Here is a 26,996-nt window from a genome sequence, read left to right on the forward strand (position 1 = left end):
ACCCCACTCAGGTATAAGAAGTCACTCTCTGTAGAAGAAAGAAAAATGGGGATGACACCCCTCCACTCGGGGTGGACTCGGTATAATGATAAGACAAAACAGAGGCGCCAAAAGGATAAAATTAGCTAAAAACACTTAAAAACCCAATGGGTAATTCAGAGGAGGTAGTAATGAACTTACCTCCTCCAGGCAGACACCAACAAAAGTGGTAATTTTCAATAATAGTTTATTTACAACAATATTGCAACGCGTTTCGCAGGCATTTCCTGCTTCATCAGGCAATGTAGACAGAGGCTCCTGGTGTGTTTATACAAAGACACTGTTGTTTTTTTTGCTCCTATTCTACATTGCCTGATGAAGCAGGAAATGCCTGCGAAACGCGTTCTGCATCTTTTTACTATTAAAATACTTAAAAAACGTTTTGGGGTTAGTCTCGGCTTCTGCCGCGATGTGCTCCTCATTTTCTATCTTTGCCTTCCGGATTGCTGTTTTACCACACTTGTTATAGTGTTTATATTCATTAAACGCAGCTACTGTCCCCTCTGACTTATATTTCTTAAAAGCTTTCCTTTTTTTCCCTATTAACTTCTTTTCCTCAGAGTTAAGCCACAAAGGGTGATTCTTAACACTTGTACTTTTTCTTATTAATGGAATAAAATGAGAGCAGTAATGAATTAATATAATTTTAAATGACAACCATTTCTGCTCTGTGTTTTTATCAGAAAACCAGAAAACACAATGCCCCAATCTATGCCCTGAAGCGCTGCCCTTAAGGAGCTAAAATTTGCCTTCCTAAAATTCATTGTCTTTGTTGCCCCAGTGTAAATTTGTTTCCTGCACCAAACATCAAATGAAATAATAATTCATGCCCCTGAATCTTGGCACAGTTTTTATTGTCATGTCTCATTGAGTTCTAAATGATCTTATATTTATAGGAAAATCCAATAAAATCATAAAAAAAATATGGGTCAGGGACAAATATAGATTTATTTCTTTAATATGTTTAGATGACTTAAAATATGTTTCTTGGTTGAAATGTTGTTCTTAACTAAACCTCCATTCTAGAATAATTTTTGTTATTCTAAGCTCCTTGGAGGCTCTGGTTGCCTTGAACCTTTATATAAATTAACTCATCATTTAAATGGTCTATACTTAAGGTTAAGAATAAAAGAAAAGTTTTAAAAAAATATAAACTGAAGTAAAATGGTAAACTGATTTTAAAACTATATTCTATCAGAACCGCTCAAGATCTGATACACACATACTGTATAATATGTTCCCAAGTTATTTACCCTGAAGCATTGTGCCCAGTTTAAGAAAACACATTTCTTTTTCAACAACTTTGTTTAATAATGTGTTATAATGTCTGCACTGTTTCCCTTTTCTAAACTCTGTGTGTGCTTCTAAGTCTGTTATCTCACTTGAATACATCTTACTCAAGCAATCTCATTACCGTCTGATACATTCAGCATGATATTCTGAACGCTTACTGTGCACCCTGTGTAATATCAAATCTACCATTGTGTTTTTTATGTCAGTAATACATTCTTTCAGGGAAGCATCTATTTTTTGCCATGGTTTGAAAATAAAAAGATTTAAGATAAATAATGAAATGTATATGTACAGTAAAATGTAGTAATGTAATAATGCAGTGCTGTCTAAAGGCTTGAAGATCACAACTATCCAATATTGGCTTAAAACCTTGTCCCATGTGCACAATTTTTTATGATATCATGTATTGTAGATGGTGAGCCTATGTGCTGAGTAACCTAGGGAACTTCCTTTAATGGCTGGATAGTGAGCAAAGGCCATAGTGAGGTGGAAAAAATAGATTTAATGAGCAAATAACAAGCAAAACAGACAAAAATGCAGAACAAAACTAAAGTTCAAATACAGGCCTGTGATGAGGCAAACAGTATATAAAGTGGAGTCCAGTAACAGGCTGGAAGGTTAGGGCTGGCAGAATACTGGCAAGGTCGGTAAGGCAGTCTGAGGTCAGTGGCAAGCAGCAGGCAAACAAGGTCGAGCAAACTGGCTGGAGGTCAAACCAGTCAATCATGCACCTGGGAGTTGCAAGAAGCAGGTTTAGAAAGGCTCCTAATTGCTAGACCAGCAACACATGCAATTAAAAAGATGGGTGGAGAAAAGAGGAAAGCAGGTAGAGAAGCTAGATGCACATCACGCAGCTCAAAGAACCTCCTGTGGCTCAGTAGATAAATGCAGTCACAGTTCAACATATAGCCCAACATTTGATTCCCCACAGATCCTGAGAGTCCTTTTGCATTTCCCTTACTTCTAAGTGATAAATGTTTTTATTATTATTTCTAATTACTACCCTATGGGGCTGATTTACTAAGACACGATTTCGAATCCGAATTGGAACAATTCTGATTGGAAACGAACATTTTGCGACTTTTTCGTATTTTTTGCGATTTTTTCGTCGTCTTTACGATTTTTGCGTAAAAACGCGAGTTTTTCGTCGTCTTTACGATTTTTGCGTAAAAACGCGAGTTTTTCGTAGCCATTACGAAAGTTGCGCAAAGTCGCAATTTTTTCATAGCGTTAACACTTGCGCGCAAAATCGCGCCTTTTTCGTAGCGTTAAAACTTAAAAGGCGCGACGTTTCACGCAAGTTTTAACTCTACGAAAAAAGCGCAACTTTGCGCAACTTTCGTAGAGACGCCGAAAAACTCGCGTTTTTACGCAAAAATCGTAAAGACGCCGAAAAACTCGCGTTTTTACGCAAAAATCATAAAGACGCCGAAAAAAATCGCAAAATTACCGATCATTACGAAAAAAACGCAATCGGACGCATTCGGCCCGTTCGTGGGTTAGTAAATGTGCCCCTATGTGTGATAAAAACATTTAAAGCAGTTATTTCTGTTTTTATATGTCTATTATAGAATTGTAAATGTAATGTATTATGTGTTATAAATGAATTCCACAAGGCTACTCTGTTGAGATAAAACCGTTTAAAGTGATTCCAGATGACAGATATTTGAACTCATTCTGGAAGGAATTGGTCCTGGTCTCTACCATGAAAAATATTTAGGCACCCCCTAGCCTGTCTGGTTGAGAGATCTAGCATTTCATGAAAAGAGTAAAGTACATAGACTCCATGGGTATCAAGAAATATAAAAGTGGTTCTAACTTTTGTTTTTTTTTGTTTTTTTTTAAAGTGGTTTTAACTTTTTTCAAATAAATTCAACAAATGGTTCCGAAGGCCATTATTTCACATAAACATGTACAATTGTTATAAGACCGAAAAAAACACTTGTTATTTTGATTATGGTATTGGTAACTCAAAACTATAGGACCTTTAAGACCCTTTAACTAAAATAATGTTCCACTTGAAAGCAAGATATATAGTAATTTGGAGAAAAAAGCAAACAAAAGAAAAGAATGGATTTCTATATTTAATCTATATGTATTTAGAAGATGAGGTCATGAAGGGACACTTGACTGCTTCTAGTTCTTACAAGAGTTTGCATTTTTTAAGGAAGTAAAAATGAAACACTGAATAAATGCTGAAATATATTTTCCTTTAGAAAAATAATGTCAGAGGATGCCAATCGATGACTGTGTGTGCAAACTATGATCTATTTCTTTCTCTTACCTCTGCAGTATGCTGTCTGGCTTGTCCTGTGGGTATCTTGGAATGTTTTTATTATCTGCTTCTATCTGGAGGCAGGATACCTTTCTAAGGTAAGTTGCCAGTTTGTTGGATTCCAGCCATTTAGCCATTGTCTTTTAATCCAATGTAGCATAGCATGCTCGTCTGCAACATTGTAAATTCAGGCCCAGTAATTATTGAGAAGTTTTGTCAGTAAATATCTATATTTTCCCTTTACTAAAGATATTGCACAAAATGGTTTTATATGTGGTTTCTTTAGACCTCGTACAAATGTATTATATATGTACTAGTACATCTAAATGAACTTGTTTCCAACTGCCTTTGGTGAAACTGTATTCATTGACTTCTATTAAAGCTGATACAGCTTTTGTCTGAGGATGAAAGTAGTGATGAGCGAATCTTTTCGGCAGGCATGGATTCGCAGCAAATTTACGCATTTCGCCATTGGATAATTGCTTTGCGGAACTTCCGTGAAAATTTGCGTGGAAAAATTTGTTGCGCATCAAAAAAAATTGTTGCGCATCAAATTGCCCACGGTCGCGTCAAAATTGGCCACAGTCGCGACAAAAAATGCAGGCGACACAAAAAAAAGACACGTGCAACAAAAAAAAAATGCGCGCCAGATGCACTTTGTAGATTTTTCGCCATTTCGCGAATTTTATGGCGAAGCGAAATGGGACAGATTCGCTCATCACTATATGAAAGTTCAGTGTTTTAAATTTAAAATCAGGAATTGCTTTAACAGACAATTTCTCTTTACCTGTCTGATCCAAATTAATATATAAGTAGTTTTTCCAATTAGAATTGCATAAAAATTGCAGCCTAAACTTGAAATGTCAATACATATTTGAACTGTAAAAATAACATCAATGAGTAACAAACTTTAATTATGTAATACTTAATTATTTTATGCTGACTGCACTGTATATGTATTTGTAATTATCATCCAATAGTACGGTGCATACGCTAGGTCTGAATTTGATTAAGTTGGTGTTTTGCTGTGTGGAAGCATGTAACCTGAGTGTTCATATACAAATCTCTGTAACAGTGGTGTAAATAAGGCCCCTGCAGCTGCCTGGGCCTTAAGGGAACTTACAATGCCCAGCATTGGAAAAAAGAAAAATTTGTGGTATTCTTCTTGGGTGAGGTAATGGTTTCAATATGTCCATTAATGTAGTGATCTTACTGGCATGTCTGAGGTTAAAGGAGTACACACTGGCAATTTCAGTTATATTACTAGCAAGTCTGGAGTTAACTGAGCGCTCATTGGCTATTTCTGCAGTGATCTTACTGGCAAGTCTGGGGTTATCTGACTGCTAATTGTATGTGTGTGTGGGGTTAATGGAGTTCTAATTGCCCAATTCTACAGTGATTTTACTGGCATGACATCTAGGTGCCACAGTGTGTCTTGGAATGCTTCAGTGGGCCTCAATATGTCATAAAATGGTGGGCGCCACTGTTTCTGTTTTCTGGTGTTCTTTGTGCTTCTGATACTGCCATCCTAAACACAGAAAAGGGGTTGTCTTTGTAAAATGGGCATGGTATTTGGGAGTGTGGTCAACAAAAATTTTCATGCAGCAGACTGCTCTACAGTCTTATTGTATTAGGACTTAAAGGAGAAGGAAAGGCTAATTTAGAGTTAATCTCAAGCTGCAGGCATACCTTCAGTTCTCTCAATAGTGCCCTTAAGTCTCCCCATATTTCACCTGTTCATATGATCAGAAGCCAAACAGGAAGATAAAAAAACACTGAGCTGTGTTAAGAAAGTTCCCATAATGCATCACTCCTGCATCACTCCTGCATCGAGTCCAAGTGCTCAGTTTGTAAGAAGTCAGCTTCCTGCTCATATCCACATTCCTAAGGAGGGGGGTGAATTCTTGAGGGAGGGGGGAGCAGGAGCATAAATTACAGACACAAGAAATCTTTTGACAGAGAAGTCAGCATTTCTGTGAGTGCTTATGGCTGTATTTACATAGACTTTTCTGATGAAGCTTACTTAGTTTTTACCTTTCTTTCTCCGTTAAACACATGCTTTTTTGACTGCAAATGGGCTTATTAGTAGTTTTAACTTCTTTGCTTATTTTGACTGCATTACCTTTTCTCAGCTGTGAATAAATGTAATGTCCAACTTAATATACAGTATATATATATACACACATACATATATATAGCGTATATTCCGGTGCTCAGCCACGTCAGGACGCTGTATCATCCCATTATCATAGATATAGTAGAAAAGGAAGCGGCACTCGGATAATTGCAAAAAAGTGTATTAAAAAAGAATCACATCACATATGCGACGGCAAAGCACATGCCCTTTATCAAGCCTGTGTTAATGAGATCCACATCATGAATCACATTTAAAGGGATATACAGGAAATTACAACACTTCAAAAATGGCTTAACTTTAACATTCAACATTTAATCATTGTTAACAAAACACAAACCCTATAGAGTTTATTGTTTTGTTAACAATGATTAAATGTTGATTGTTAAAGTTAAGCCCTTTTTGAAGTGATGTAATTTCCTGTATATCCCTTTAAATGTGATTCATGATGTGGATCTCATTAACACAGGCTTGATAAAGGGCATGTGCTTTGCCCAAAATGTTGCATATGTGATTCTTTTTTAATACACTTTTTTGCAATTATCCGAGTGCCGCTATATATATATATATATATATATATATATATATATATATATATATATATATATATATATATATATATATATATTTATTTGAGCTAGACAGTGTCTAGACATAAATCTTTGTTATGCGATGTACCTATTTCTCTCCTTTATAAACTCTTTAAGGAGGTGCTCATTTGTTCAAGCCTCAGGATTTCAGTTTGAGATGTTGTGCAACACTTTACACTTACACATGAAGGAGAAGGTTTGTTGTGTGAAAATATACTACACTGTGGTGGTTATGTAATAAAAGGCACTAAGTTACCTAGTAACTCATAGCAACCAATCAACAGGTAGCATTTACTGGTCACCTTATTGCTCTGAGCAAACTTAGGGGCACATTCATTAAAGTACGATTGAATCCGAATACAAAAAAATGTAAGTTTTCATACTATGCGTATTTTTTATGGCTTTTTCGTTAATTTGCCCAACTTTTTCGTACCTTGCGACAACTTGTGCGACAAAATCGTATTTGTCGCGCCGAGTATGAAAGTTTTGGATTTATTAAAGCTTCATTATCGTGACTTTCCTTGGGCCAGGTTGGAGCTGCAGAGTGCCATTGAGTCCTATGGGAGGCTTCCAAAATCATGCACAGAAGGATCAAAGTCAGAAAGGTTTTTTGTGACTTTCGGATCGACAATACAATATTATCGTGACTATTACGATTTTTTCGTAAGCATATTTATTATTTGTGACATTTCCGATCATTTATTTTGGAAATGTCGTATCTAATCCGAATTTTACCCATTTCGGTATTCAAACTCGTACTTTGATGAATCTGCCCCATAGTGTCTTTTATTATATATGGTGGTATATTTGAGGCAGAACAGGAGGAAGCTGCAAGCAATACACATTTCAATGAACTGTTCACCACTGATGGATCAGCACTGATTTATGTTGTTTGGTATTACTGTATAATAAGTTGTTCTCCGTCTATTTTTGTATCTATGGATGGCCTCTACCTCGGCTGGGGAAAACAAGGGACACACTTTAATCATTATCCCATTAAAATTTGTATAACATGACATTTTTTTCCAAGACCATTACAAATATTATAATAGTACTGTAGAAAAAACAGTTAAAGCTGATAGAACAGAACATTTAAAAATTTTCCTGTGTAAGGTTCTGTGCCTGTCTCTGAAATCCTGGGGCTAGAAATATGATGTAAAATGTGCTCAGTAGAAATGAATGGAATTACAGTAAAATAAATAAATATATAACTTTAGCTGGTAAATAATGCATATTTTATGCACTCACTGTAGCATGGGGTTAATTTGTAGTTCATTTATATAACAGAATATTTAGAATTCAAAAACAAAAGAATTCACTTTTGATTTTCAGAGAACTGTACTGAATAGAATTTTGCTTAAAACTATGACCTTACTCAAATTCCATTCCAGTATTTGTCTGATGGTGCATCTTTTATTTGCTTTAAAAATTTGAAGTAGGCTGCTGCAGAATCTAGATAAATGGGCTGGTTAAAAGCAAGGTATTTTGTGTGATACATTCTAGTAACGGAAGTCCATGATTCTATTTACATATAAAAGACAACAGAGGCTATTTAACTGCATTAGCTGTCATTTTTTGGCATATGGCTTATTAACTAAGCATTCATATTTTGCCTTCAAGTTTTTTCCCATTTCTGTATTTTCCTTTGAGAATAAATACTACACCAACCCATAATGACACTCATAAGTATTTCCTCTTGTTACAAAATGATATGTCAAGATTGAGAAATACATTACATTAAATTGGTTTAAAATGGAGAATAAAATACAGCTTTCAGGCACATAATAAATTAAAGTATAGCTTTATCCAGAAGCTACCACAGGAGGTGTGTTTATAGTGTACCTTTGTATTGGTAAAATTGAAACCTATTTGTATCACTTCAAAGAAGCATAAATTATATCTCTTCTACCTTAGTGTTGTATTTAGCTCAGAATAATTTTTTTTAAACTGTTTTTATTTTCTTTTTTTTTAACAATCGGATTCCACATGTGCAGATAATATCCATTGTAGGAGAATACCAAAGTAACATAGGATTTGGCATATATAGTCAATATAGGGTGTGGTAGTATGCGTTGCTTGTCTTATATCTGGTTGTCTTGGAATTCAGGAGCGGTAGGGTAATTGGCTGTCTTACCCTTGGGTGTGCCAAATTACCATGGGTATGTTATGGAAAGAGTCCGATTGATACTTAAATCAAACAGTCAAAAGGAGTATGGTATGAGGCTTCTAGTAAACCAACATAAACTATATACATTTAAGTTCACCGGTTCTGGACAAGATTATTGAGGATACCTGTTTTCTGTTGTGTTGTACTGGATCCTGGGAGGCAGCAATGGTTTGTTTCATCCTGGAGTCGTTATGGTGTGTAGTAGAGGATTAGTGCCTCTGAGATTCTCTTGATCATAATAGGTTGTATGTTTGAATGTGTCGACTGTCAGTTGTCTAATATCTGGGGGGAGGTTCAAAATGTAGGTTGACCATGTGTCGAAAAATTGTATGGGTTGTTTTGTTGGTTGATGCCTCGAGCCAGTCCATATGAAAGAGGAAATGTAATTTGTTTTTAACCAGGTTTATAGAAGGTGTTGTAGTTTATAGCCATTCCTAAGTATGGCTTTCCTGGTGGCTGCGGCTAGTTTTCCTGCTAATATTTTGTTGGTTTTAGTTATCTGTTGTCCTCCTTTTATTTTGCTAAAGAAGGCCCATTCAATGTCTGGTGTGAAGTTTTGTTTTGTTAGTTGGTGCCAGTAGTCATATACTACAGGGATTGAGTAGCTGGGCATTGGCAGATATTCATATGTCTTTTATGGAAAAAAGGAATTTTTAGATCTAGATGTGTAGGTTTAATAAGTTTAGAGGGGTCATGTATGATCCCAGGGGGTGCAAGTGAAAGAGCACTAAGGGGGGAGGAGCTGAACCCTTAGTGCTCATTGGGGAAGCATCTATGCCACCCTGCCTACTGCGCTCTGTGCTAAGCGCAGGTGAAAGATCCATTACTCAGTGAAGAGAGCAGCGTCAGGAGGTGCAGCTATCCCTGTGCTTACCACCTCCCTTTAGTGTTAAGGACAGGGGCCCAATGTGGGCTGCACCTCCTGCTGCTTGTTACCTTGCACCTCTGAATGATGCACAAAGTATTGTGTTCATGCTTTACTCAGCCCCCCTCTTGAAACTAACTCTGCCTAACCCAGGCAGTGCTCCATTTAAGGAGCATTCTGCGATTTGCACAATGCCTCGAACAAACCTAACATTGTGGCTGAATTCCCAAGCCTTTGTCTTGTATAGCATGTCAATCCACTTTGTACTCAGCAGCTTTTTTTTTTTAATATCTTCAAAATAGGGAAATGATGTTCACTACAACCAAAAGTGAATTTCAATGGAGCATCCTCAACTAGGAACTAGGGGAAATAATGTGCCTTAAGGGTTATTTAAGTTCTAGGAATTGAAATGCCAAACTGAATGTGCCTTGACTCTACTCATAAAGGTACTTGTACCTTTAAATTCTCCTTAGAGGAGAGTACCAGAATACTCCTACAACCTGTTTTGTTGAACTGCACATAATTTTTTACATGCATTTCACCTGCACCTTCGCATAAAATTGATTTGCATCAAGGGATTTGGTCACTAATCACTTTCTATAAGCACTGGAAGCCATTGGCACATGGCTTTCAGTGAACTCTAAATTTCCAAACTCGTACCAACATGTGAAAAATGCAAACAGGAACAAAAAGAAATGCTGCACATAGAACAATGAAAAATTTTGACCATGCCCATTTTTGTTTCCACATCCAGCTAAATACCACTCCCATTTTACAAAATGTGGCAGGTTATGTAAATTTTTAACACATTTCTGGGGGTTTTGTTTTATGTGTTATTACAGTTTTTCTAATGAAGGTGAAATTGCCCTTTAAGATGCAAGTCTCATTTCCTCCAAGAGACCTGTTTATCTTATTATTTACAATTGTATCTAAGTGCAGGTGTTGAGTATTCGGGGCTCTCTCCCACAAGCCTCCTTATCTAATTAAGTTTGAGAAACTTTGTATTTTTTGGGGTTTTCAGTGCAGGAGATCAAAGGAAAATGAGGGACTTCTCAATAAGAATCCAGGACTGCGGGCTGAGCTGTTAAAATCGGGGCTGTCCTGCAAAAATCAGGACAGTTGGGAGGTATGCAAACTGGTTGTGTAGCTTGCAGCAAGATATTAGAGGTCATATATAAATGCCTCAGATGCAAAATAACTAAGGGATTTAACATTAGACCCTTTAGTGCTCATTTAAAAAGTATATTATTATTGGTACAGCGCACAGCAATGGCAGCCTTGTTCTTATTACCTGCCACAATAATGAATATAAACAAACAAGAAAGATTACACAAGACAGCATTATTACTACTATTCTTTATTTCTATAGCACCAACATATTCCACAACACTTTTCAAAGTGTTATACGTTATACGTTATGCACATTTGTCTCTTTACTAGTTGAGCTTGCAATCAATGATCCTTACCACTTTTACACAACAGTGAGACTTTAATCAGGAGCAAATTAACTTGTCTGGATGTTTGTGATGTTTTTGGAGCATGATGAAAATGATTCTGAATGAAGTGTATGAATTAGGGATGCACCGAATCCCGGATTTAGTTCGGGATTCGGGCCGAGTCTGAGTCAATCCACGGTCCTGGCCAAACCGAATCCGAATCCTAATTAGTGTACATTAGCATATGCTAATTAGCATTCGAAAGGGTTACATTTGGGGGGGTGATTTTCACCCTTTCCAATCCTAATTTGCATATGCTAATTAAGGATTTGGATTCTGTTCGGGATTCGGCAGAATCCATCAGGGTGGGTTCGGGCGAACCCAAAAAAGTGGGTTTGGTGCATCCCTAGTCTGAATCAAAGAAATATATCTTTAGAGTAATAACTCTGCCCATAGATAATTGCTACAATGCATAAAAGAAAACGTTCTTGAGGTAGCATAGTTCTTATATTATAGCATTTACACGTTAGCTTTAGATAGTCACTTCCTTACTGTACAATATGGTATGTTTTATTCAGTCCTAAGTTGTTAACAGTGAAGTTGTGTAAAGGTTACTAGGCATGTGGGAAGAATTCACTTCTATTTTACTGGGTCCGAGGAACATACAGGTCAAGATTTACCACCCATTTAAATGTAAGAGAACTGCATCAAATGAAAACATATATACAGGATCATTTTGTGGGAAAAAAATCATTAACTGAGGATCCTTTAGGATTACCCAGTTTGAATTGTAATCTTACTCATTGTTCTTTAACAGACATGTAAGGCAGTATCAGTTAGTAGAGATGTAGCGAACTGTTCGCCGGCGAACTAATTCGCGCGAACATCGGGTGTTCGCAAGTTCGCAAACTTTTAGCGATGTTCGCAATTTTGGGTTCACCTTAGCTGGAGCTAAATTTTGACCTCTCACCCCAGAGCCAGCAGATACATGGCAGCCAATCAGGCAGCTCTCCCTCCTGGACCACCCCCCCCCCGACCACTCCCTTCCATATATAAACCGAAGCCCAGCAGCCATTTTACATTCTGCCTGTGTGTGCTTGATGATTTAGCATAGGAAGAGAGCTGTGCAGGGGTTTGAGGGACAGTTTAGGTAGCTTTGCTGACTAGTAATCTACTTTCTACTGCTCTGTATGTAGCTGCTGTGGACAGCTGTCCTGCTGATCTCATCTGCTGTAACCCAATAGTCCTTGTAAGGACTGCTTTTATTTTCTGATTACTGTTACTCTTCTTTTCATTGTGTACTGCAGCTCTATCTGTGTGTGTTGGAGAGAGACATAGTAGTGCACCAGCACCAACCACACATTCAAATAATTTTATTTGTGTTTTTTTACTTTGCTACTGTAATTTATAGAGCCCAGTGCTATTAGTCTAGCTGTGTTGGGGACTGGTGTGCTGCTCCTAGTAGTTCACCACCTGCACCAACCAGAGATCAGTTTTTATTTTTATTATTATTCTTTATTTATTTATTTTATTTATTTATCTTACTGTTCTTAACGTGTCCAGTGCTGTTTGCTGTTGTTCATAGTAGTGCACCAAACACGTTACACATAGTAGTGACATTGCATTGCAATAAAATCACCTGAGTGACATTTTTCCACCAGCAATAATATATTCCGTATCCACTACTGTATACGTTGCCATTGCAGGCCTTGTTGCCCAGTGTCTTACCAAGTGCCACCTAGCTGTGTGTGCTTTTTCACATTCCGTCTTAAAATAACAATAATAATTCCATGTCCAGAAACATCACCCAAGTTGTTGTTGTTTTGTAAAAATAAAAAAAATGTCAGGCAGAGGCACTAGGGGCCGTGGTGCTATGATATCCTGTGGCCCTAGGAAATCGGCCAGTGTTCCGAAGGCACGTACCCTGAACTCCAAAAATGCTGGAGAGGTAGTTGACTGGCTTACACAGCACATCCCGTCCTGGAGGTGACAAGCAACTAGTAAAAACTATTATTCGCTCACTTGACGGTATCATTCAAGCTCTTTGCGTTTTTTTTGCGTTGCAGTAAACGTGATGTTTTGTCTTTGCTTGTGAACCGGCTAGTAACCTTTACACGACTTGATTGGCATGTAGACGCCGGACGTTTAAAGCAGTTTATTACACAAGTTTAGAAATGTAGTGTGATTTCTGCCCTTTACAGCACAAAACGCAACGCTGTGTCAACAACGTATTTTTCAGATAAATTTTTGCCCTTGATCCCCCTCCTGCATGCCACTGTCCAGATCGTGACACCCTTTAAAAAACTTTAAAATCAGTTTTCTGGACAGAAATGGCTTTTCTAGGTTTTAAAGTTCGCCTTCTCATTGAAGTCTATGGGGTTCGCAAAGTTTGCAAAAGTTCGCACTTTTTGGCGGAAGTTCGCAAACGGGTTCGTGAACTTTTTTTGTGAGGTTCGCTACATCTCTATCAGTTAGTTTGAGAATAATTGGTCACGCACTTGCAGGAGCTATTGGTTCTATAATACAGACAATTTTATGTGTCTATATGTTTCAAATATCTTATATAAGGGAGCACGTTGGTTATCAGAATTATATATTGTGGTATATATAATCTTAAAATACCAACTAAACAAGCAAAAAGATTTAGAAAGAAACAAGGATATATGTCTGTTACTTAATAGATCAAAGCAATGTAAGATGTGACTTCAGTGGCACTAACACAATTTCACAATTAGACATGCTCCTGCAGACCAACACTCATACAATATTAAAATGTATGATTGAATGACATGAGATAATTAGGTGTGGCTGGTGTCTGTCTGTTATAAAAGCACCTAAAATTTTTATAAAATTGAGTTCTTTTAATCACTTCTGATCATATCTCCTGTAGTGATGAGAAATTCTGCATTTCGGCATTGGCAAATTTTTCGCGAAACAGGCACAAAATTCATGGCACATCAAAAAAAGACGCGTTTCACCAATCTTTCACCATTTTGCCAGAGACCAAGAAAGAGGCAACATTATGTTTTCATCCCTTGAGTCAATGCCCTTTTATGCAAGACAGCACTTTATTTGCTTTATTAGCCACAGAATGACACTGCCTGGAATAAGACAACTTGTTATCTACAAAAATCCCCAGATCCTTCTCCATTAAGAATACCCCAACACACTACCATTTAGTGTATAACTTGCATTTATATTATTTCTATCAAAATGCATAACTTTGCACTTGTCAACATTGACATTTTTTTGCTGCCCAGTTTTCCAATTTTGTCAAATGGCTCTGCAAATTGGCAGTATCCTGCATGGAACTTATACTTTATCATCAGCAAAAATAGAAACAGTACTCTATATTCCCACCTCCAGGTGATTAATAAACAAGTTAAAAAGCAAAGGACCAAGGACTGTCCCCTGCAGTACTCCACTAACAACACTGGTCCAATTAGAAAATGTTCCATTTACCACCATTCTTTGTAATCTATCCTTCTATCCAATAACAAATGTTATGTTTTAGGCCAATATTCCTCAATTTTATCATTAACTTTCTGTGAGGTACTGTATCAAATGCTTTTGGCAAATTATATGATACCGATACACTTAACATTAACCTTGGAAACAGTATACATGAATGTTTTATCTTGGAAAAGGTACCGTAAAGAAAATTCTGAATCAAGTAAGTCCTTGTTCTAGCTTTATAGGAACTAATGGAACAATATTAACAGAATCAAGATCATAAAACAATGTTATTTGTAATCTTCCTTCAGCATGTTACAGTTGGAGATTCGTTATCACTACTTGCCTGGTCTTGACAGTTAATTATATGCCTTTTCTGATAGTGAACAATGATTTCTTTTATATGTGTCATTTATCACTTTTATGAGACAGCTCCCACTTTATATTATTATGTAAGATGTGGTTTCAGCAAAAGTTGTCTTCAAGACCTGTTAATATTAGGAAATCTGTAACAATGTTAATAGTTATACAATGTTGAGATCCAGTGTTGAACATTATAGCAGCACATGATGGATTTTGTGGCAAGACCCATAAATCACTGTGTATATAAAAGTAATTGCAGTTATACTACTAATTTTGAACTCATGTGTTGAATACATTAGTGGTATTCTAAACAATTGATATTTTGCATAACATAAAAAACAGCATTTTCTTTAAGGCTTAAAGGCTTAGTTGAACTATATCATGGCCCTTGAAGAAGATATCAATCTATGCATTCAAATAATGAGGATAATGAAACTAAAGTGTAAAATTTACCAAAAGCCTAGTCACCTGTTCCAACCAATCACCAGGTAGCACCTGTTTATAAACAAATATGTGACTGCTTAATATGGGTTACTGCTCTGGGAAAACTTTGTGGCTTTTATTACATTTACCCAAAAAAGTAATAAGTTCAATATAGTAAAAGGTGTCAATATGTTATAAATATTATATTATAAATATATTATAAATACATTATTATAAATAGTATAAACAATATTAGTATAAATAGAATTTAATATTATAAATATTATAAAAGTATTAATATTACAAATGCTTTTTCAACATTACTATATATTGAGAATTAATATATTTTATTTTTTAATATTTTTTATTTTGTACAGCAATGTTCTTGGGCAAGGTACTAGGTGATAATAGTCTACAGAATATATGTTTTGTGTAATTGTCGAAAGGACTGTACACTATACAATTTATGATGGGTCATGTCATGGCTTGGCAACGTTTGGATCAACTAAAATCTAAAGAGTAATTATGTGATTAACAGACAGACATGTATAATGTACCTGAGGAACACTTTGAAGCTTTTGCTATATATGTATAAAAACTTGTGTTCATCTCTAATCTAAAGTACAGTCAAATTAAATAATTATAGACCTAAATAAACAAACAGGTTTTATAATTTTATGATTTTGTGGTATGTTGCCATGACAAAGACTTTGTAAATATAAGACTTAAAGGAGAACTAAAGCCTAACTAAAGAAGTAGGGCATAAATGTTGTACATTATGTCTTGGGCTTCTGTTTGACAACCCTTTAGCAGAGAAGATTTGTGCCTCCAAAGAGACTGTGACAAGTTTGAAGTCCTTTATCATTGTTGCTTTTAAAAGCTGAAACTTTAGGCTGGTGCACATTCAGGCATTTTTAGCCATATGCATTTTTAGAGGTCATGAGTGTTACTCATCAATCCCTTATAAAAAGCAGTAGAGTCAGATCAACCAGATTTTACTGATTTCTCCCATTCATAACACTTGCCAGTATAGGTATCTCTTATCTATAAACCCAATATCCAGAAAGCTCAGATAGTTATAAGTATGTGGATCTGTGTGTTTTTCATCTACATGCCCAAACATACAGGTATACCCTTTAGCTGGCTGCTAAATGGTATTGGGAAAATAGTTACATAGTTAAGTTGGGTTAAAAAAGACCAAAGTCCATCAAGTTCAACCCCTCCAAGTGAACCCTAACATGCACACATAAACCTATACTGACCTATCTATACAGTCTCCATTAATATCTTTCTTAAGGACTGGAGCCCAAAACTGTACTGAATATTGAAGGTGAGTAGTGATGAGCAAATCTGCATTGTCAGGAAATTTGCGAAACAACAAGAAAATTTGCGAAATATTATTAAATATTATTACCCTTCCCTAAACTTTGGGTATATTTCAATCCTGTAAGCTAAAACAAAAAAAGTTTATTGTTAACAAACTAGCTGACAATCAGACTAAAGGGGAGTGTGTCAGCTGATTTATTAGTAAGGTTGAACTTAGTGAAGTCACCCATATTATTTTAGCCTAAATTACTAGTTTTTGAAAAAAAAAAGTACCGGTAATAATCATTTAATTTACATTTTATAGATGCACATAATTGCAGGATGTTAAGGATAGCACTTTATTTTAGGGTGTAAAATAGAATATGTTTTCCTAGGCTGTGATTATATTAAAGAAAATAGATTTAGCTCATTTGTTCTAATTACATATTGTTAAGCAAATTATATCTTAAATGTTTAAAGCATAGAGGTTATATCATTAATGAAATGCTAAGTAACTGTACTGAGACAATCAGATTTAAATTAGAATATTATTTTTTTTAAACAAACAAAAATAATCTTTGCTGGATAACTAACTAACTCATCTAAAATATATAAGAAACCCTAACAGGAAATACTGTGACTTATCACCAAGTCACATAATGCACTTCATTATTCATGAAACATCTAATTTAATAAATGATTATCAACAGATTAAGAGTATAGACAAATGTGGTTGGAGCTCTGATTGAGTCTGGCTGTGTTGGATAGATCTTTCTATAACACTAAATTATAATAGTAATGTAGTTTAAAAAAAAAGCAAGACGAGAATTATGGAATTATGGCAATCCTCACTTTATTGTGTTACAGATTGGTTCAATAAAAATGTGAATAATTATTAATGTCATATTTCAAGTTGAAATGCAGAGAAAATATTGTCCGTAAAGTGTCTACTACCAAATTAGTTGCTAATTGTTTACCTGTAAAAAAAACTGTAAGTTGACTTTTTTTGGCAATTGAAAATGTCCAGTTTAACAATATATACACTCACCTAAAGGTTTATTAGGAACACCTGTTCAATTTCTCATTAATGCAATTATCTAATCAACCAATCACATGGCAGTTGCTTCAATGCATTTAGGGGTGTGGTCCTGGTCAAGACAATCTCCTGAACTCCAAACTGAATGTCAGAATGGGAAAGCAAGGTGATTTAAGCAATTTTGAGCGTGGCATGGTTGTTGGTGCCAGACGGGCCGGTCTGAGTATTTCACAATCTGCTCAGTTACTGGGATTTTCACGCACAACCATTTCTAGCGTTTACAAAGAATGGTGTGAAAAGGGAAAAACATCCAGTATGCGGCAGTCCTTTGGGCGAAAATGCCTTGTTGATGCTAGAGGTCAGAGAAGGGTATTAGTATGGTGTTCCTAATAATCCTTTAGGTGAGTGTATGTATAATAAGGTTTAGCTTTTAATCACATTACCATGTTTCCAAGATCTGCTTTTACCAATGCTTTTGTAAAGTTTTATGGGTCCTTACAGCTGTGCTGTTTTAGTAGATTTTGGAATTTGGGATAATCTATTGTCAACAATGGCTTCCATTTCTATTTTGATCTACCTTTTTTGTATCTATCTCCATAAGATGACTACAGAATAGTGGTGCAATATTTAACACTAATTGAGTGGGTTTCCTCAAGGTTTCCTCTGGTTTCATCTCACAATTTGAAAAACATTGTAGCTTGTATACATTGTGGCAGGAAACATGCAAAAGTAAAAAAAAATATTTAATAAGGGATTTCTTTAGATACTGTATTATCATCATAACTTCTTTTTATTTGAATTACTAATTCAGCTGTGCATTAAGAATGTAGGAAAATGCAATTTTTATAGAAATCTTTTTCCCCTCTCTATATTCTTTTTGCTCTTTGATTCACATAGTAAGATTCCAATAATGTGTGGATGAATATGTGTGTGTGTGGATGAAATGTCAGCTTGTGTAGGCTGCATAAATGTAGCCATTTTCAAGGGTTACAATTTCTACTGAAAGTTACTGAAATTAAACAGCTAAAGTCAAGAACTGCTGATCTAAATGAAATGACTTGATAGCTAAGCACTTGGAAATTCAAATTAATTAGCCAATCTGTCAGTATTGCTCCTTTTTATTGCTTTATTATATCAGGGCAAAATGAAACCAAATTCCTTCCTTATTCAAGTGAAACTCTTAAGGTTGTACAGTATAACTCCTAAAATATTGTGAATTTCAAACATATCATATTCACAAGAAGTCGTTTTATTAAGCAAATATTGTTTTTGACAAGTATGTATTTTGTACTCTAAGAGAGATTCTAAACTTGCAGTCATTTTTCATAGAAACCCATCTTGGAATACACTGTTCTGTCATTGACTTTTGGACTTTTGTAGACAGCTGATACATTTATATTTTTCGACCAATTTAGACCATTACCAAAGGACCTACCTTATGCCTGTAGCAAGCAAAGGAAAAATTGTATGTATTAATCGGAGTGATGCAGCTTTATTTTATAGAGAATTCTTAGACATCATTGTTTTGTGTCTCCTTTAAGTTATGATTTCAATCATTTTGTCGGACCTGTTAATAAGGTGTCAACATCCTTTCAACTTTGGAAGAGATGCTTCACATACAGTAAAGGTAATTCCAACTTCAACAGGAACTGTTTTTGGCTTCTATGTGGACCATTATTTATTGTAGTCAAAGGAATTAGTACACCGCAAAAGGATTCTTAGTAATGTTGACATTGAGGGTCCACATGTTAAGTGCCTTTATAAAAGATCCAATACATACAAGATTAATGTAACTTTTATATATAAGTAACTTGCATGAAAAACAAATTTCAATTGTTTTCACGTCTCAGAAAAAAAACATCAGTATGTAGTATTGAAAATATACAAAATACCGGGATTATACAGGGGTTTGTAACAATTAATAATGGTTTCCATCTCTTTAAATATACTGTAAAAATTCCGTTATTAGCATACTCCCTTAAATCTGGTGTCTGGTTTTTTTTTGCGTTAAAATATTAAAATGTTAGTTGGAACACTTCCATCAGTTTAATAATACATTTGTCTTATGGAGCCTTTCAGTCTCTGTCGTCACCAGGCGACCCTTCAAGGGATGGAATAATGAGAAGTACTGCAATGTATTTTTTCCCTTGTGGGAAGGCCTGTCAGCTTTACAGCTGCCTGTACAGACAGCAATATGTTGTTCTTTATTTGGGTATTGACTGGGAGAGGGATATAGTTAAACAAGCAGTGCTTAAAGATATTTAATGTGCTTTGTTAAAGAATAAAACACAAACAACTGGATGTGGAAGTGTACATGGAAGTGTATTTTCTGTCATGTAATTATATTTAGAGGAATTAGGACATTTGATGGACAACTTAATAAGTTAGATACCATTAGTGATGATAAGTGAATTTTTTTACCATCATGGATTTGTGGCTAAAGTCTGCATTTCGTCATTGCAAATTTTTCTTACAAAACTGGTGCAAAATTTGGTGCAAAAAAGATTTGCCAAAAGATTTGATGTCATGACGTCATTCTCACGCTGGAACCAGTATTAAATGTATGTTTACCAATGCAAGGAGTCTGACTGGTAAAATGGGAGAGCTGGAGGTACTGGCGTTGGAGCGGAAATATGATGTGATTGGAGTTGCTGAAACTTGGTTGAATGAGTCTCATGACTGGGCTGTTAATATTGGGGGGTATACATTGTTTTGGAGGGACAGGGGCAATAGAAAAGGAGGAGGAGTGTGTCTGTTCATTAAGCAGGAATTAAAAGCAAATATTAAGGAGGAAGTGATGGGGGTAACAGAGGGAGCTGAATCCTTATGGGTTGAGCTTCTCACAGATAGTAAAGAATCTACCAAACTAATTGTAGGGGTATGCTATAGACCCCCTAATGTAAGCGAAGAGGAGGAGGCCCAGCTCCTGTTGCAAATAGAAAAGGCTGCTAGTTTGGGGCAAGTGATAATAATGGGGGATTTTAATTACCCTGATATTGACTGGGGCAATAGTACTGCCAGGACAGTAAATGGGAACAAGTTTATAAACTTGCTGCATGACAACTTTATGTCACAGGTTGTTGAGGAGCCAACCAGGAACCATGCTATACTAGATCTAGTGATCTCTAATGACCCAGAACGTATAGCAAATGTGCAAGTGGTTGAACCCCTGGGTAATAGTGACCATAATGTTATTTCATTTGATGTTTGGTGCAGGAAACAAATTTACACGGGGGCAACAAAGACACTGAATTTTAGGAAGGAAAATTTTAGCTCCTTAAGGGCAGCGCTTCAGGGCATAGATTGGGGCATTATGTTTTCTGAAAAAAACACAGAGCAGAAATGGTTGTCATTTAAAATGATATTAAATCATTACTGTTCTCAATTCATTCCATTAATAAGAAAAAGTAGAAGTGTTAAGAATCGCCCTATGTGGCTTAACTCTGAGGTAAAGAAGTTAATAGGGAAAAAAAGGAAAGCTTTTAAGAAATATAAGTCAGAGGGGACAGTAGCTGCGTTTAATGATTATAAACACTATAACAAGTGTTGTAAAACAGCAATCCGGAACGCAAAGATAGAAAATGAGGAGCGCATCGCGGCCGAGGCCAAGACTAACCCCAAAAAGTTTTTTAAGTATATTAATAGTAAAAAGATGCAGGTTGAGGGTGTGGCCCCATTGAGTTATAGTAACAATATGGTTACAGCGGATACAGAAAAAGCAGATGTGCTTAACCAGTTCTTTTCTTCTGTGTATACAGTAGAGGAGCCAGAGGGCCAAGTCCCACCCAATAGCTTCACTGTTGCCTCAGCTCCAACTACACAGTGGTTAGCACAGGATATGGTGCTTAAAGGGTTACACACAATAAATGTAAACAAGGCACCTGGGCCAGATGGAATACACCCTCGGGTACTGAGAGAGCTAGGGGCAGAATTGCAGTGGCCCTTGTTTCTGATATTCTCAGACTTGCTTTCATCAGGCATGGTACCTAGGGATTGGAAGAAGGCAAATGTCATTCCCATATTTAAAAAGGGAGCAAGATCTCAGCCTGGCAATTATAGGCCTGTAAGGAGGCCTGGAAGGCTTGTTAAGGGATCACATACAAAATTATGTAGTGGAGAATGGCATTATGAGCAGTTGAAAAAAGACATACGTCCATCACGTTCAACCATAATGCCTATTTATAACCTGTCTAACTTCTAGTTGATCCAGAGGAAGGCAAAAAACCCTATCTGAAGCCTCTCTAATTTGCCGCAGAGGGGGAAAAAAATCCTTCCTGACTCCAAGATGGACCAGTCCCTGGATCAACTTGTACTAAGAGCTATCTCCCATAACCCTGTATTCCCTCACTTGCTAAGAATGTACCATTAACAACCACCCTCTGTACCCGATCATGTAGCCAGTTTTCTATCCATGTGCAAACGACTTCACTAAGACCAATAGACCTTAGTTTAGAAAGCAGTCGTTTGTGGGGAACGGTATCAAATGCTTTGGCAAAATCCAAATAGATTATATCTACTGCATCCCCACTGTCCAGCTTCTTACTTACCTCATCATAAAAAGCAATTAAATTGGTCTGACATGACCTGTCCTTCATAAAGCCATGCTGATTACTGTTCATAATGGCATTCTACACAAATTATAGACATATGTAAAGTTTGGTTCACTACCCTCTTTTACAGCTACTCTCAATTTGTTACTAGCCCTACTTTTGAATGCTGCTTTGCATTCTGGGTGTTCAGTTTTTTAGTTCAAAGTTCCAATTAAGGCATTTGGTCAGGACCTCACTTTATGTTATAGTAAATAACTTTTTTGCATTTTTTTCCTCAGTGTTTTAGCTTCATAGCACACCTTCAAACATTTTGTTAGTTTTAACCTGACAGGTAATTTCTAAACAACATTTATAATTTCTAAGATTTTGTTGTTTTCTATTTCTGCAAGAAGTGAATGTGCTTTTCATTGGAATTGCACAGAACACGTTCAAATAAAAAGCTACTCCAGGGTTTTGGTATCTACCACATTTATGTTATTTTGCTCAAACAATGACTGCATTTACTGAATGCTTCATTTAAAGAAAATTACACTTCTGTCTGATGAAACTCTAAGCAAGATCATTGTTCTTTGTCCTAATATTGCATTAGATGACTCAACTACTCTAAATCACTATATACCAATGGATTCCTTTTAAGTTACAAATCTGTAAATCAATATAAAGCACATCATGGCTCTGCATTATAGCTTCCCTACGTATTGTAGAAAAATATTTTTAACAACAGAATAAATGCCTAAGTTGTTTTAAGAATAACTGTAAAACAAGTCACTGTTATGCACAAGGGGTTTATTACACTGAAATATGTACACAGAATTAATAGCAGTACTCTACCATTCTGGGAAAACAACCTGGTACGCTGGGAAAAATAGAATAGTAAGTTAAAAAAGAGTAGTCTCCTCAGGTGGGTATTTCTACAATATTGCCTTTTTGACTATTATATAAACAAGGTGTTTTATCTTTAAAATTTAACCCTTTTATTACACCTGAGGTAGAATCGACATTGCTAACACTGTAATTACAGAGTACCTACTGAATAAGATTTGGAGTTTCCAGGTTTAATTTAATTGAATAAGGAATTTATTTGGCAGGTAGAAATGTAAATGTAATGGCTTGATGTTTAACAGATTGAACTGGGAAATGCAGAATTATTAAAACTTTCCCAGTAATACCAGTGGTCATTTTGATGAGTTATAGTTTTTATAAGGCAAGTAAGATAAGACAATCCTATGTACTTTTAAACTTGTTTTTATAATTCAAAATGTACATGTTAAGTACAATGTAATGCAATTTGCAAACGGAGGGTATTTATATTGAGTGGTGAAAATGTTATTTTCCAACAAAAAATGTTTTGGATTACTGGATAACTGCACGTTCCATTTACATGTTAAAAGTACAATACTGTTTCATATGAAGCTGATTAAAGCAAGTTTTTCAAATTCTTGAACAGTTTATTCAAATGTTATCTCTGTTATAATAATGTTTCTGATTGTAAGCTTTTTTGAGCAGGGCCCTCTTATTCCATTTTTATTCTGTATCCCTTGTTTGTTAAATTATTTAACAACACCTGTTTTTTTTATAAATTTATGTAAAGCACTGATGCTCTGTAAATATTAGATGATACTGACAACGAAGACATGAAATGACAATTCAAGTATGTGTTTCCCGCCATTGGTAAAAACCATCTAAAATATTTTTATTAAATAGAACAAGACATAAATATGTATAGCTGACTCTTTCCTCTAAGAAATTGACAATCTGCTTTGATTCTAGAATTCCTTGATGATATTTCTTTTAAAATTCAGTATACATTTCCCATATATAAAAAAGAACCATATATAAAAAAACAAAATTGAGTGGATAATAGGTTTTCCTGATCAGGGTCGGAACTAGGGATAGGTGCAGATGTCTAGGGCGAAGCTGCAGGTGCAATTCTAAAGAAAAATGATTATGTATTTTCACAGCAGAAAGGGGTGTGCACAAAGGGTTTTTTTGCTGCTGCTGCAGTGGTGGGGGCAGTGATAAGTGGTACTTGCTTGGGCCCAAGTACCTCTTGGACCAGCACTGCTCCTACTCAGGGTCCCATATCTGCACTATTTTTTTTTGTAATTGTCATACAGTGTCCTTTTCATACATGTCTCATAATCCCTTTCTCCTTCGACGTTCTACTTTTAGTAGATTTGAGCTTTTGTGGCTTTGTGAAAGGTGTAATTACATTATTTTGTATGATTAAGTAAATTATTAAGTAGCTTTAAACAATTATGTTATTACATACATCTCTTTTATTATTTATTTCACTATCATGTAAAAAGTGATGTATGCAGTATTTATAAGTATGTTGAACTTTTTCTGCATATGTACTTCCAAAGTGGGCCAAGAAACAGAATTCTTAGAGAACTGTATGTGTTTCTGGTTTAATAAAAAAAAAAAACAAGTACTTTTGTTAAAGCCTGAGGACAGATTTTCTTTTAAGCTCAAGGTAATAGCGCATGGATCTTTTTTGCTAGTGTTTCACCTGGGGGGGGGGGGGGGGGGGGGGGGGGGGGCACCCAAAACCTCTCTTGCTACCTCTCATTTTCCTAAATGGATAATGGCAGACATCAGTTATTAGCGAACTCACAAAATAAAAATGTGGTTTTAAAATCTAGAAACACTTCCTATAACTTTATTTCTTTGGTGAGAAATCTGGAAGTTTTCCAAATTCTATACATTTATAGACAAGAAAATATTTGCTGAAAGAAAATCCTTTTCAAAATAGAATAAAAAGAAGTAAGCTCTAAATCTAGTCTTTTATCTTAGTATGCTAAACAGAGGGAAAATTAAGTTTAATGTTTTGGCAATAGATTTTTACCTAACATTTGCAATGTTATCACAATGTTAAAAACAATTAAAAAAATATTTCTTGACCTAGAATAAATAGAAGAAAATAAATGCTATAAGTGCTGTCTTAATGGATTCCAGTTGAAGAAGCAGCTTAATAAAGCTATAATTTCCCATCAATTCACACTGACATTCACATATTTACCGGACAAGGAAAGGAAAAATATATTGACATTCAGTGCCAGGTAAGCCAATACTATCAACCCATCAGACAGACTTTCCTAGTCATGAAGGACATAATGAATATTTGATAGCATACTCTTCCCAGAAATGTTGGTTCTCTATTGCTACACTTTCTGTGAATTGCTCTTGCTTGTTTTGGTGTGTCCTATTTATACCTAGCAGAGCACTTTTCCCTTGCTGTGTACGCTACAATTTTAATTCAGAGCCATGCTATAATGTCAATCTCAATCTTCAGGGATTCCACTTACTACCAGCTGTCGTGAGCCATCAAATTGGGTGACAGCTAAGACAGTTTAGTCATCGGTATACCCATTGCAGACAGATTGCACAGTTCTTAGCATACTGCAAGACCTGTATATATTAAACTGCAAAATGATTGCTGTTTTCCTGTATTGCTTTACTCTTAACAACTTTGATGATAGGTGTTGTTGATATGTTGGGAATTCCTTATATATAGATTTTTTACAGTTGTATCTGTGTCAGTATTTTTGTGTCAATTAACTACATGCAGCATTCAGTGCTTTTGCAACCAGAATTCCTAACATTTTTATTAAGATCTAATCAAAAGGAGAAGGAAGAAAAAGGATCGCTCACCTGCATTAAGCCCTGGCAGGTGCAGTTTTCTCCTAACATTGGGCACCCCCCAGTAATTTAGCCTTTCCTTTTCCTTTAAGAAATGCAATAAAAGGTTCAAAATTTGCATTAGGTCTAGTAACGCACAGCAAAATAATTTGTTATCAAAGAGGTAACTAGTTCTTAGAAACTAGTACAACTACATATCATTAGTAAATGCCAGTATTATGGCATTAATGCCAGTGGTTATGAGTTACTAGAGCTAGTGCTAACATACTATTTTTTAATACTATAACTTTAATACATTTATTACATAATCAAGTAAAAACACATTCCTTCTTTATGAAAATATACATGGTGGATCTCTTAGTTAAGACAATAATATTATACATCATACAACAGGAGTTGAGCAGGTCAAATTTATTTTAACCCAAAAATAACTTTACACCACTAGTTCCCTACTTGCACCCAATTAGGTGCAAAATGAGAATGACTTATGGCCAATGTGCAAAATCATGAATATTTATTGTTCCACTTTAATTAATTAGCCATCATGTATGCATTTTTGCAGTTTTAGGGATGTTCAGTATTTTAATGAAGGTCTAACAGTCTTTTATAATGTCTGTTAAATATATATCTGTAATGTTTCATTTGAAATAGGAGATTTACTATTTTTCTGCATCATTTCATGTTGAGACACAAGTTCCTAGGAGTCTATCTCACTAAGATTTATAGCTCTCCACAGTAGCAATATGTCTGACTAACATATCAAAGTCTGCTTATCCAGCTTTATCATACTTACACCGAGGTCAAAGCAATAAGGCTGATTGTCAAAGCAAAAATACACTAGAGAAATGATAAACTATATGATAAGAAATAGTTATATAAAAATGAACTGATTCTAAGTTGCCCAGCAAAATATTGATTTGGTAAATGTGAAGTATCTTGAACATCCAAGACAAAATAACAGACAAAGGTGAATTCAGAGAGTAATTGAGACCAGTCTATAACCTTTTTCCCTTTGTACGAAGTCAAACACCAGTCAGACTTCAGTTTATCACTTTTTTTTTTTTTTTTGCTTAAGAATTAACTTAAGCATTTTAAGTGTGAGGTTTTTCAAATTGCTTTGATGGATAAAAATCCCCTTTATGGTGCTCCAGGAAAAAACACAAATAAAACTATATATTTAGCACAGATGACTCACCGTGTCCTATCCCATTGCTACCACAAAAATATCTGTAAAGCCTTTTGTAAATTAATAAGTGACAAGACATTTCTTCTTGTGGGCAAGGACACATATAAAAGATTGTCCACTTTCCTCTATCTGCATTTTGTTCACATGTGCTGGAAAGCAAACAACTTTTATGCTTACCACTATAGCGCCATTGACAGGCCCACAGGCTGAGGAAAGTGGATAATCCGCTATGTGTGCCC

The 26,996-nt window shown here is 35.6% G+C and overlaps 1 protein-coding gene across 2 annotated transcripts in view; it reads left to right on the plus strand.

Annotated features, from left to right (window-relative positions):
* nkain2 (Sodium/potassium transporting ATPase interacting 2) overlaps nt 1–26,996 on the plus strand; it is a 468,016-nt gene that overhangs the window by 215,137 nt on the left and 225,883 nt on the right. For both annotated transcript variants that reach the window (XR_004222782.1, XM_031902662.1), the window contains exon 3: nt 3,625–3,705. Coding sequence is in view for 1 of the 2 variants with exons in the window: in XM_031902662.1 (XP_031758522.1) it covers nt 3,625–3,705 (81 nt within the window). In the remaining variant the exon portion in view is untranslated. The remainder of the gene's footprint in view (nt 1–3,624; nt 3,706–26,996) is intronic.

This window comes from Xenopus tropicalis, chromosome 5, assembly GCF_000004195.4.
Source record: "Xenopus tropicalis strain Nigerian chromosome 5, UCB_Xtro_10.0, whole genome shotgun sequence".
Taxonomy (NCBI): Eukaryota; Metazoa; Chordata; class Amphibia; order Anura; family Pipidae; genus Xenopus; species Xenopus tropicalis.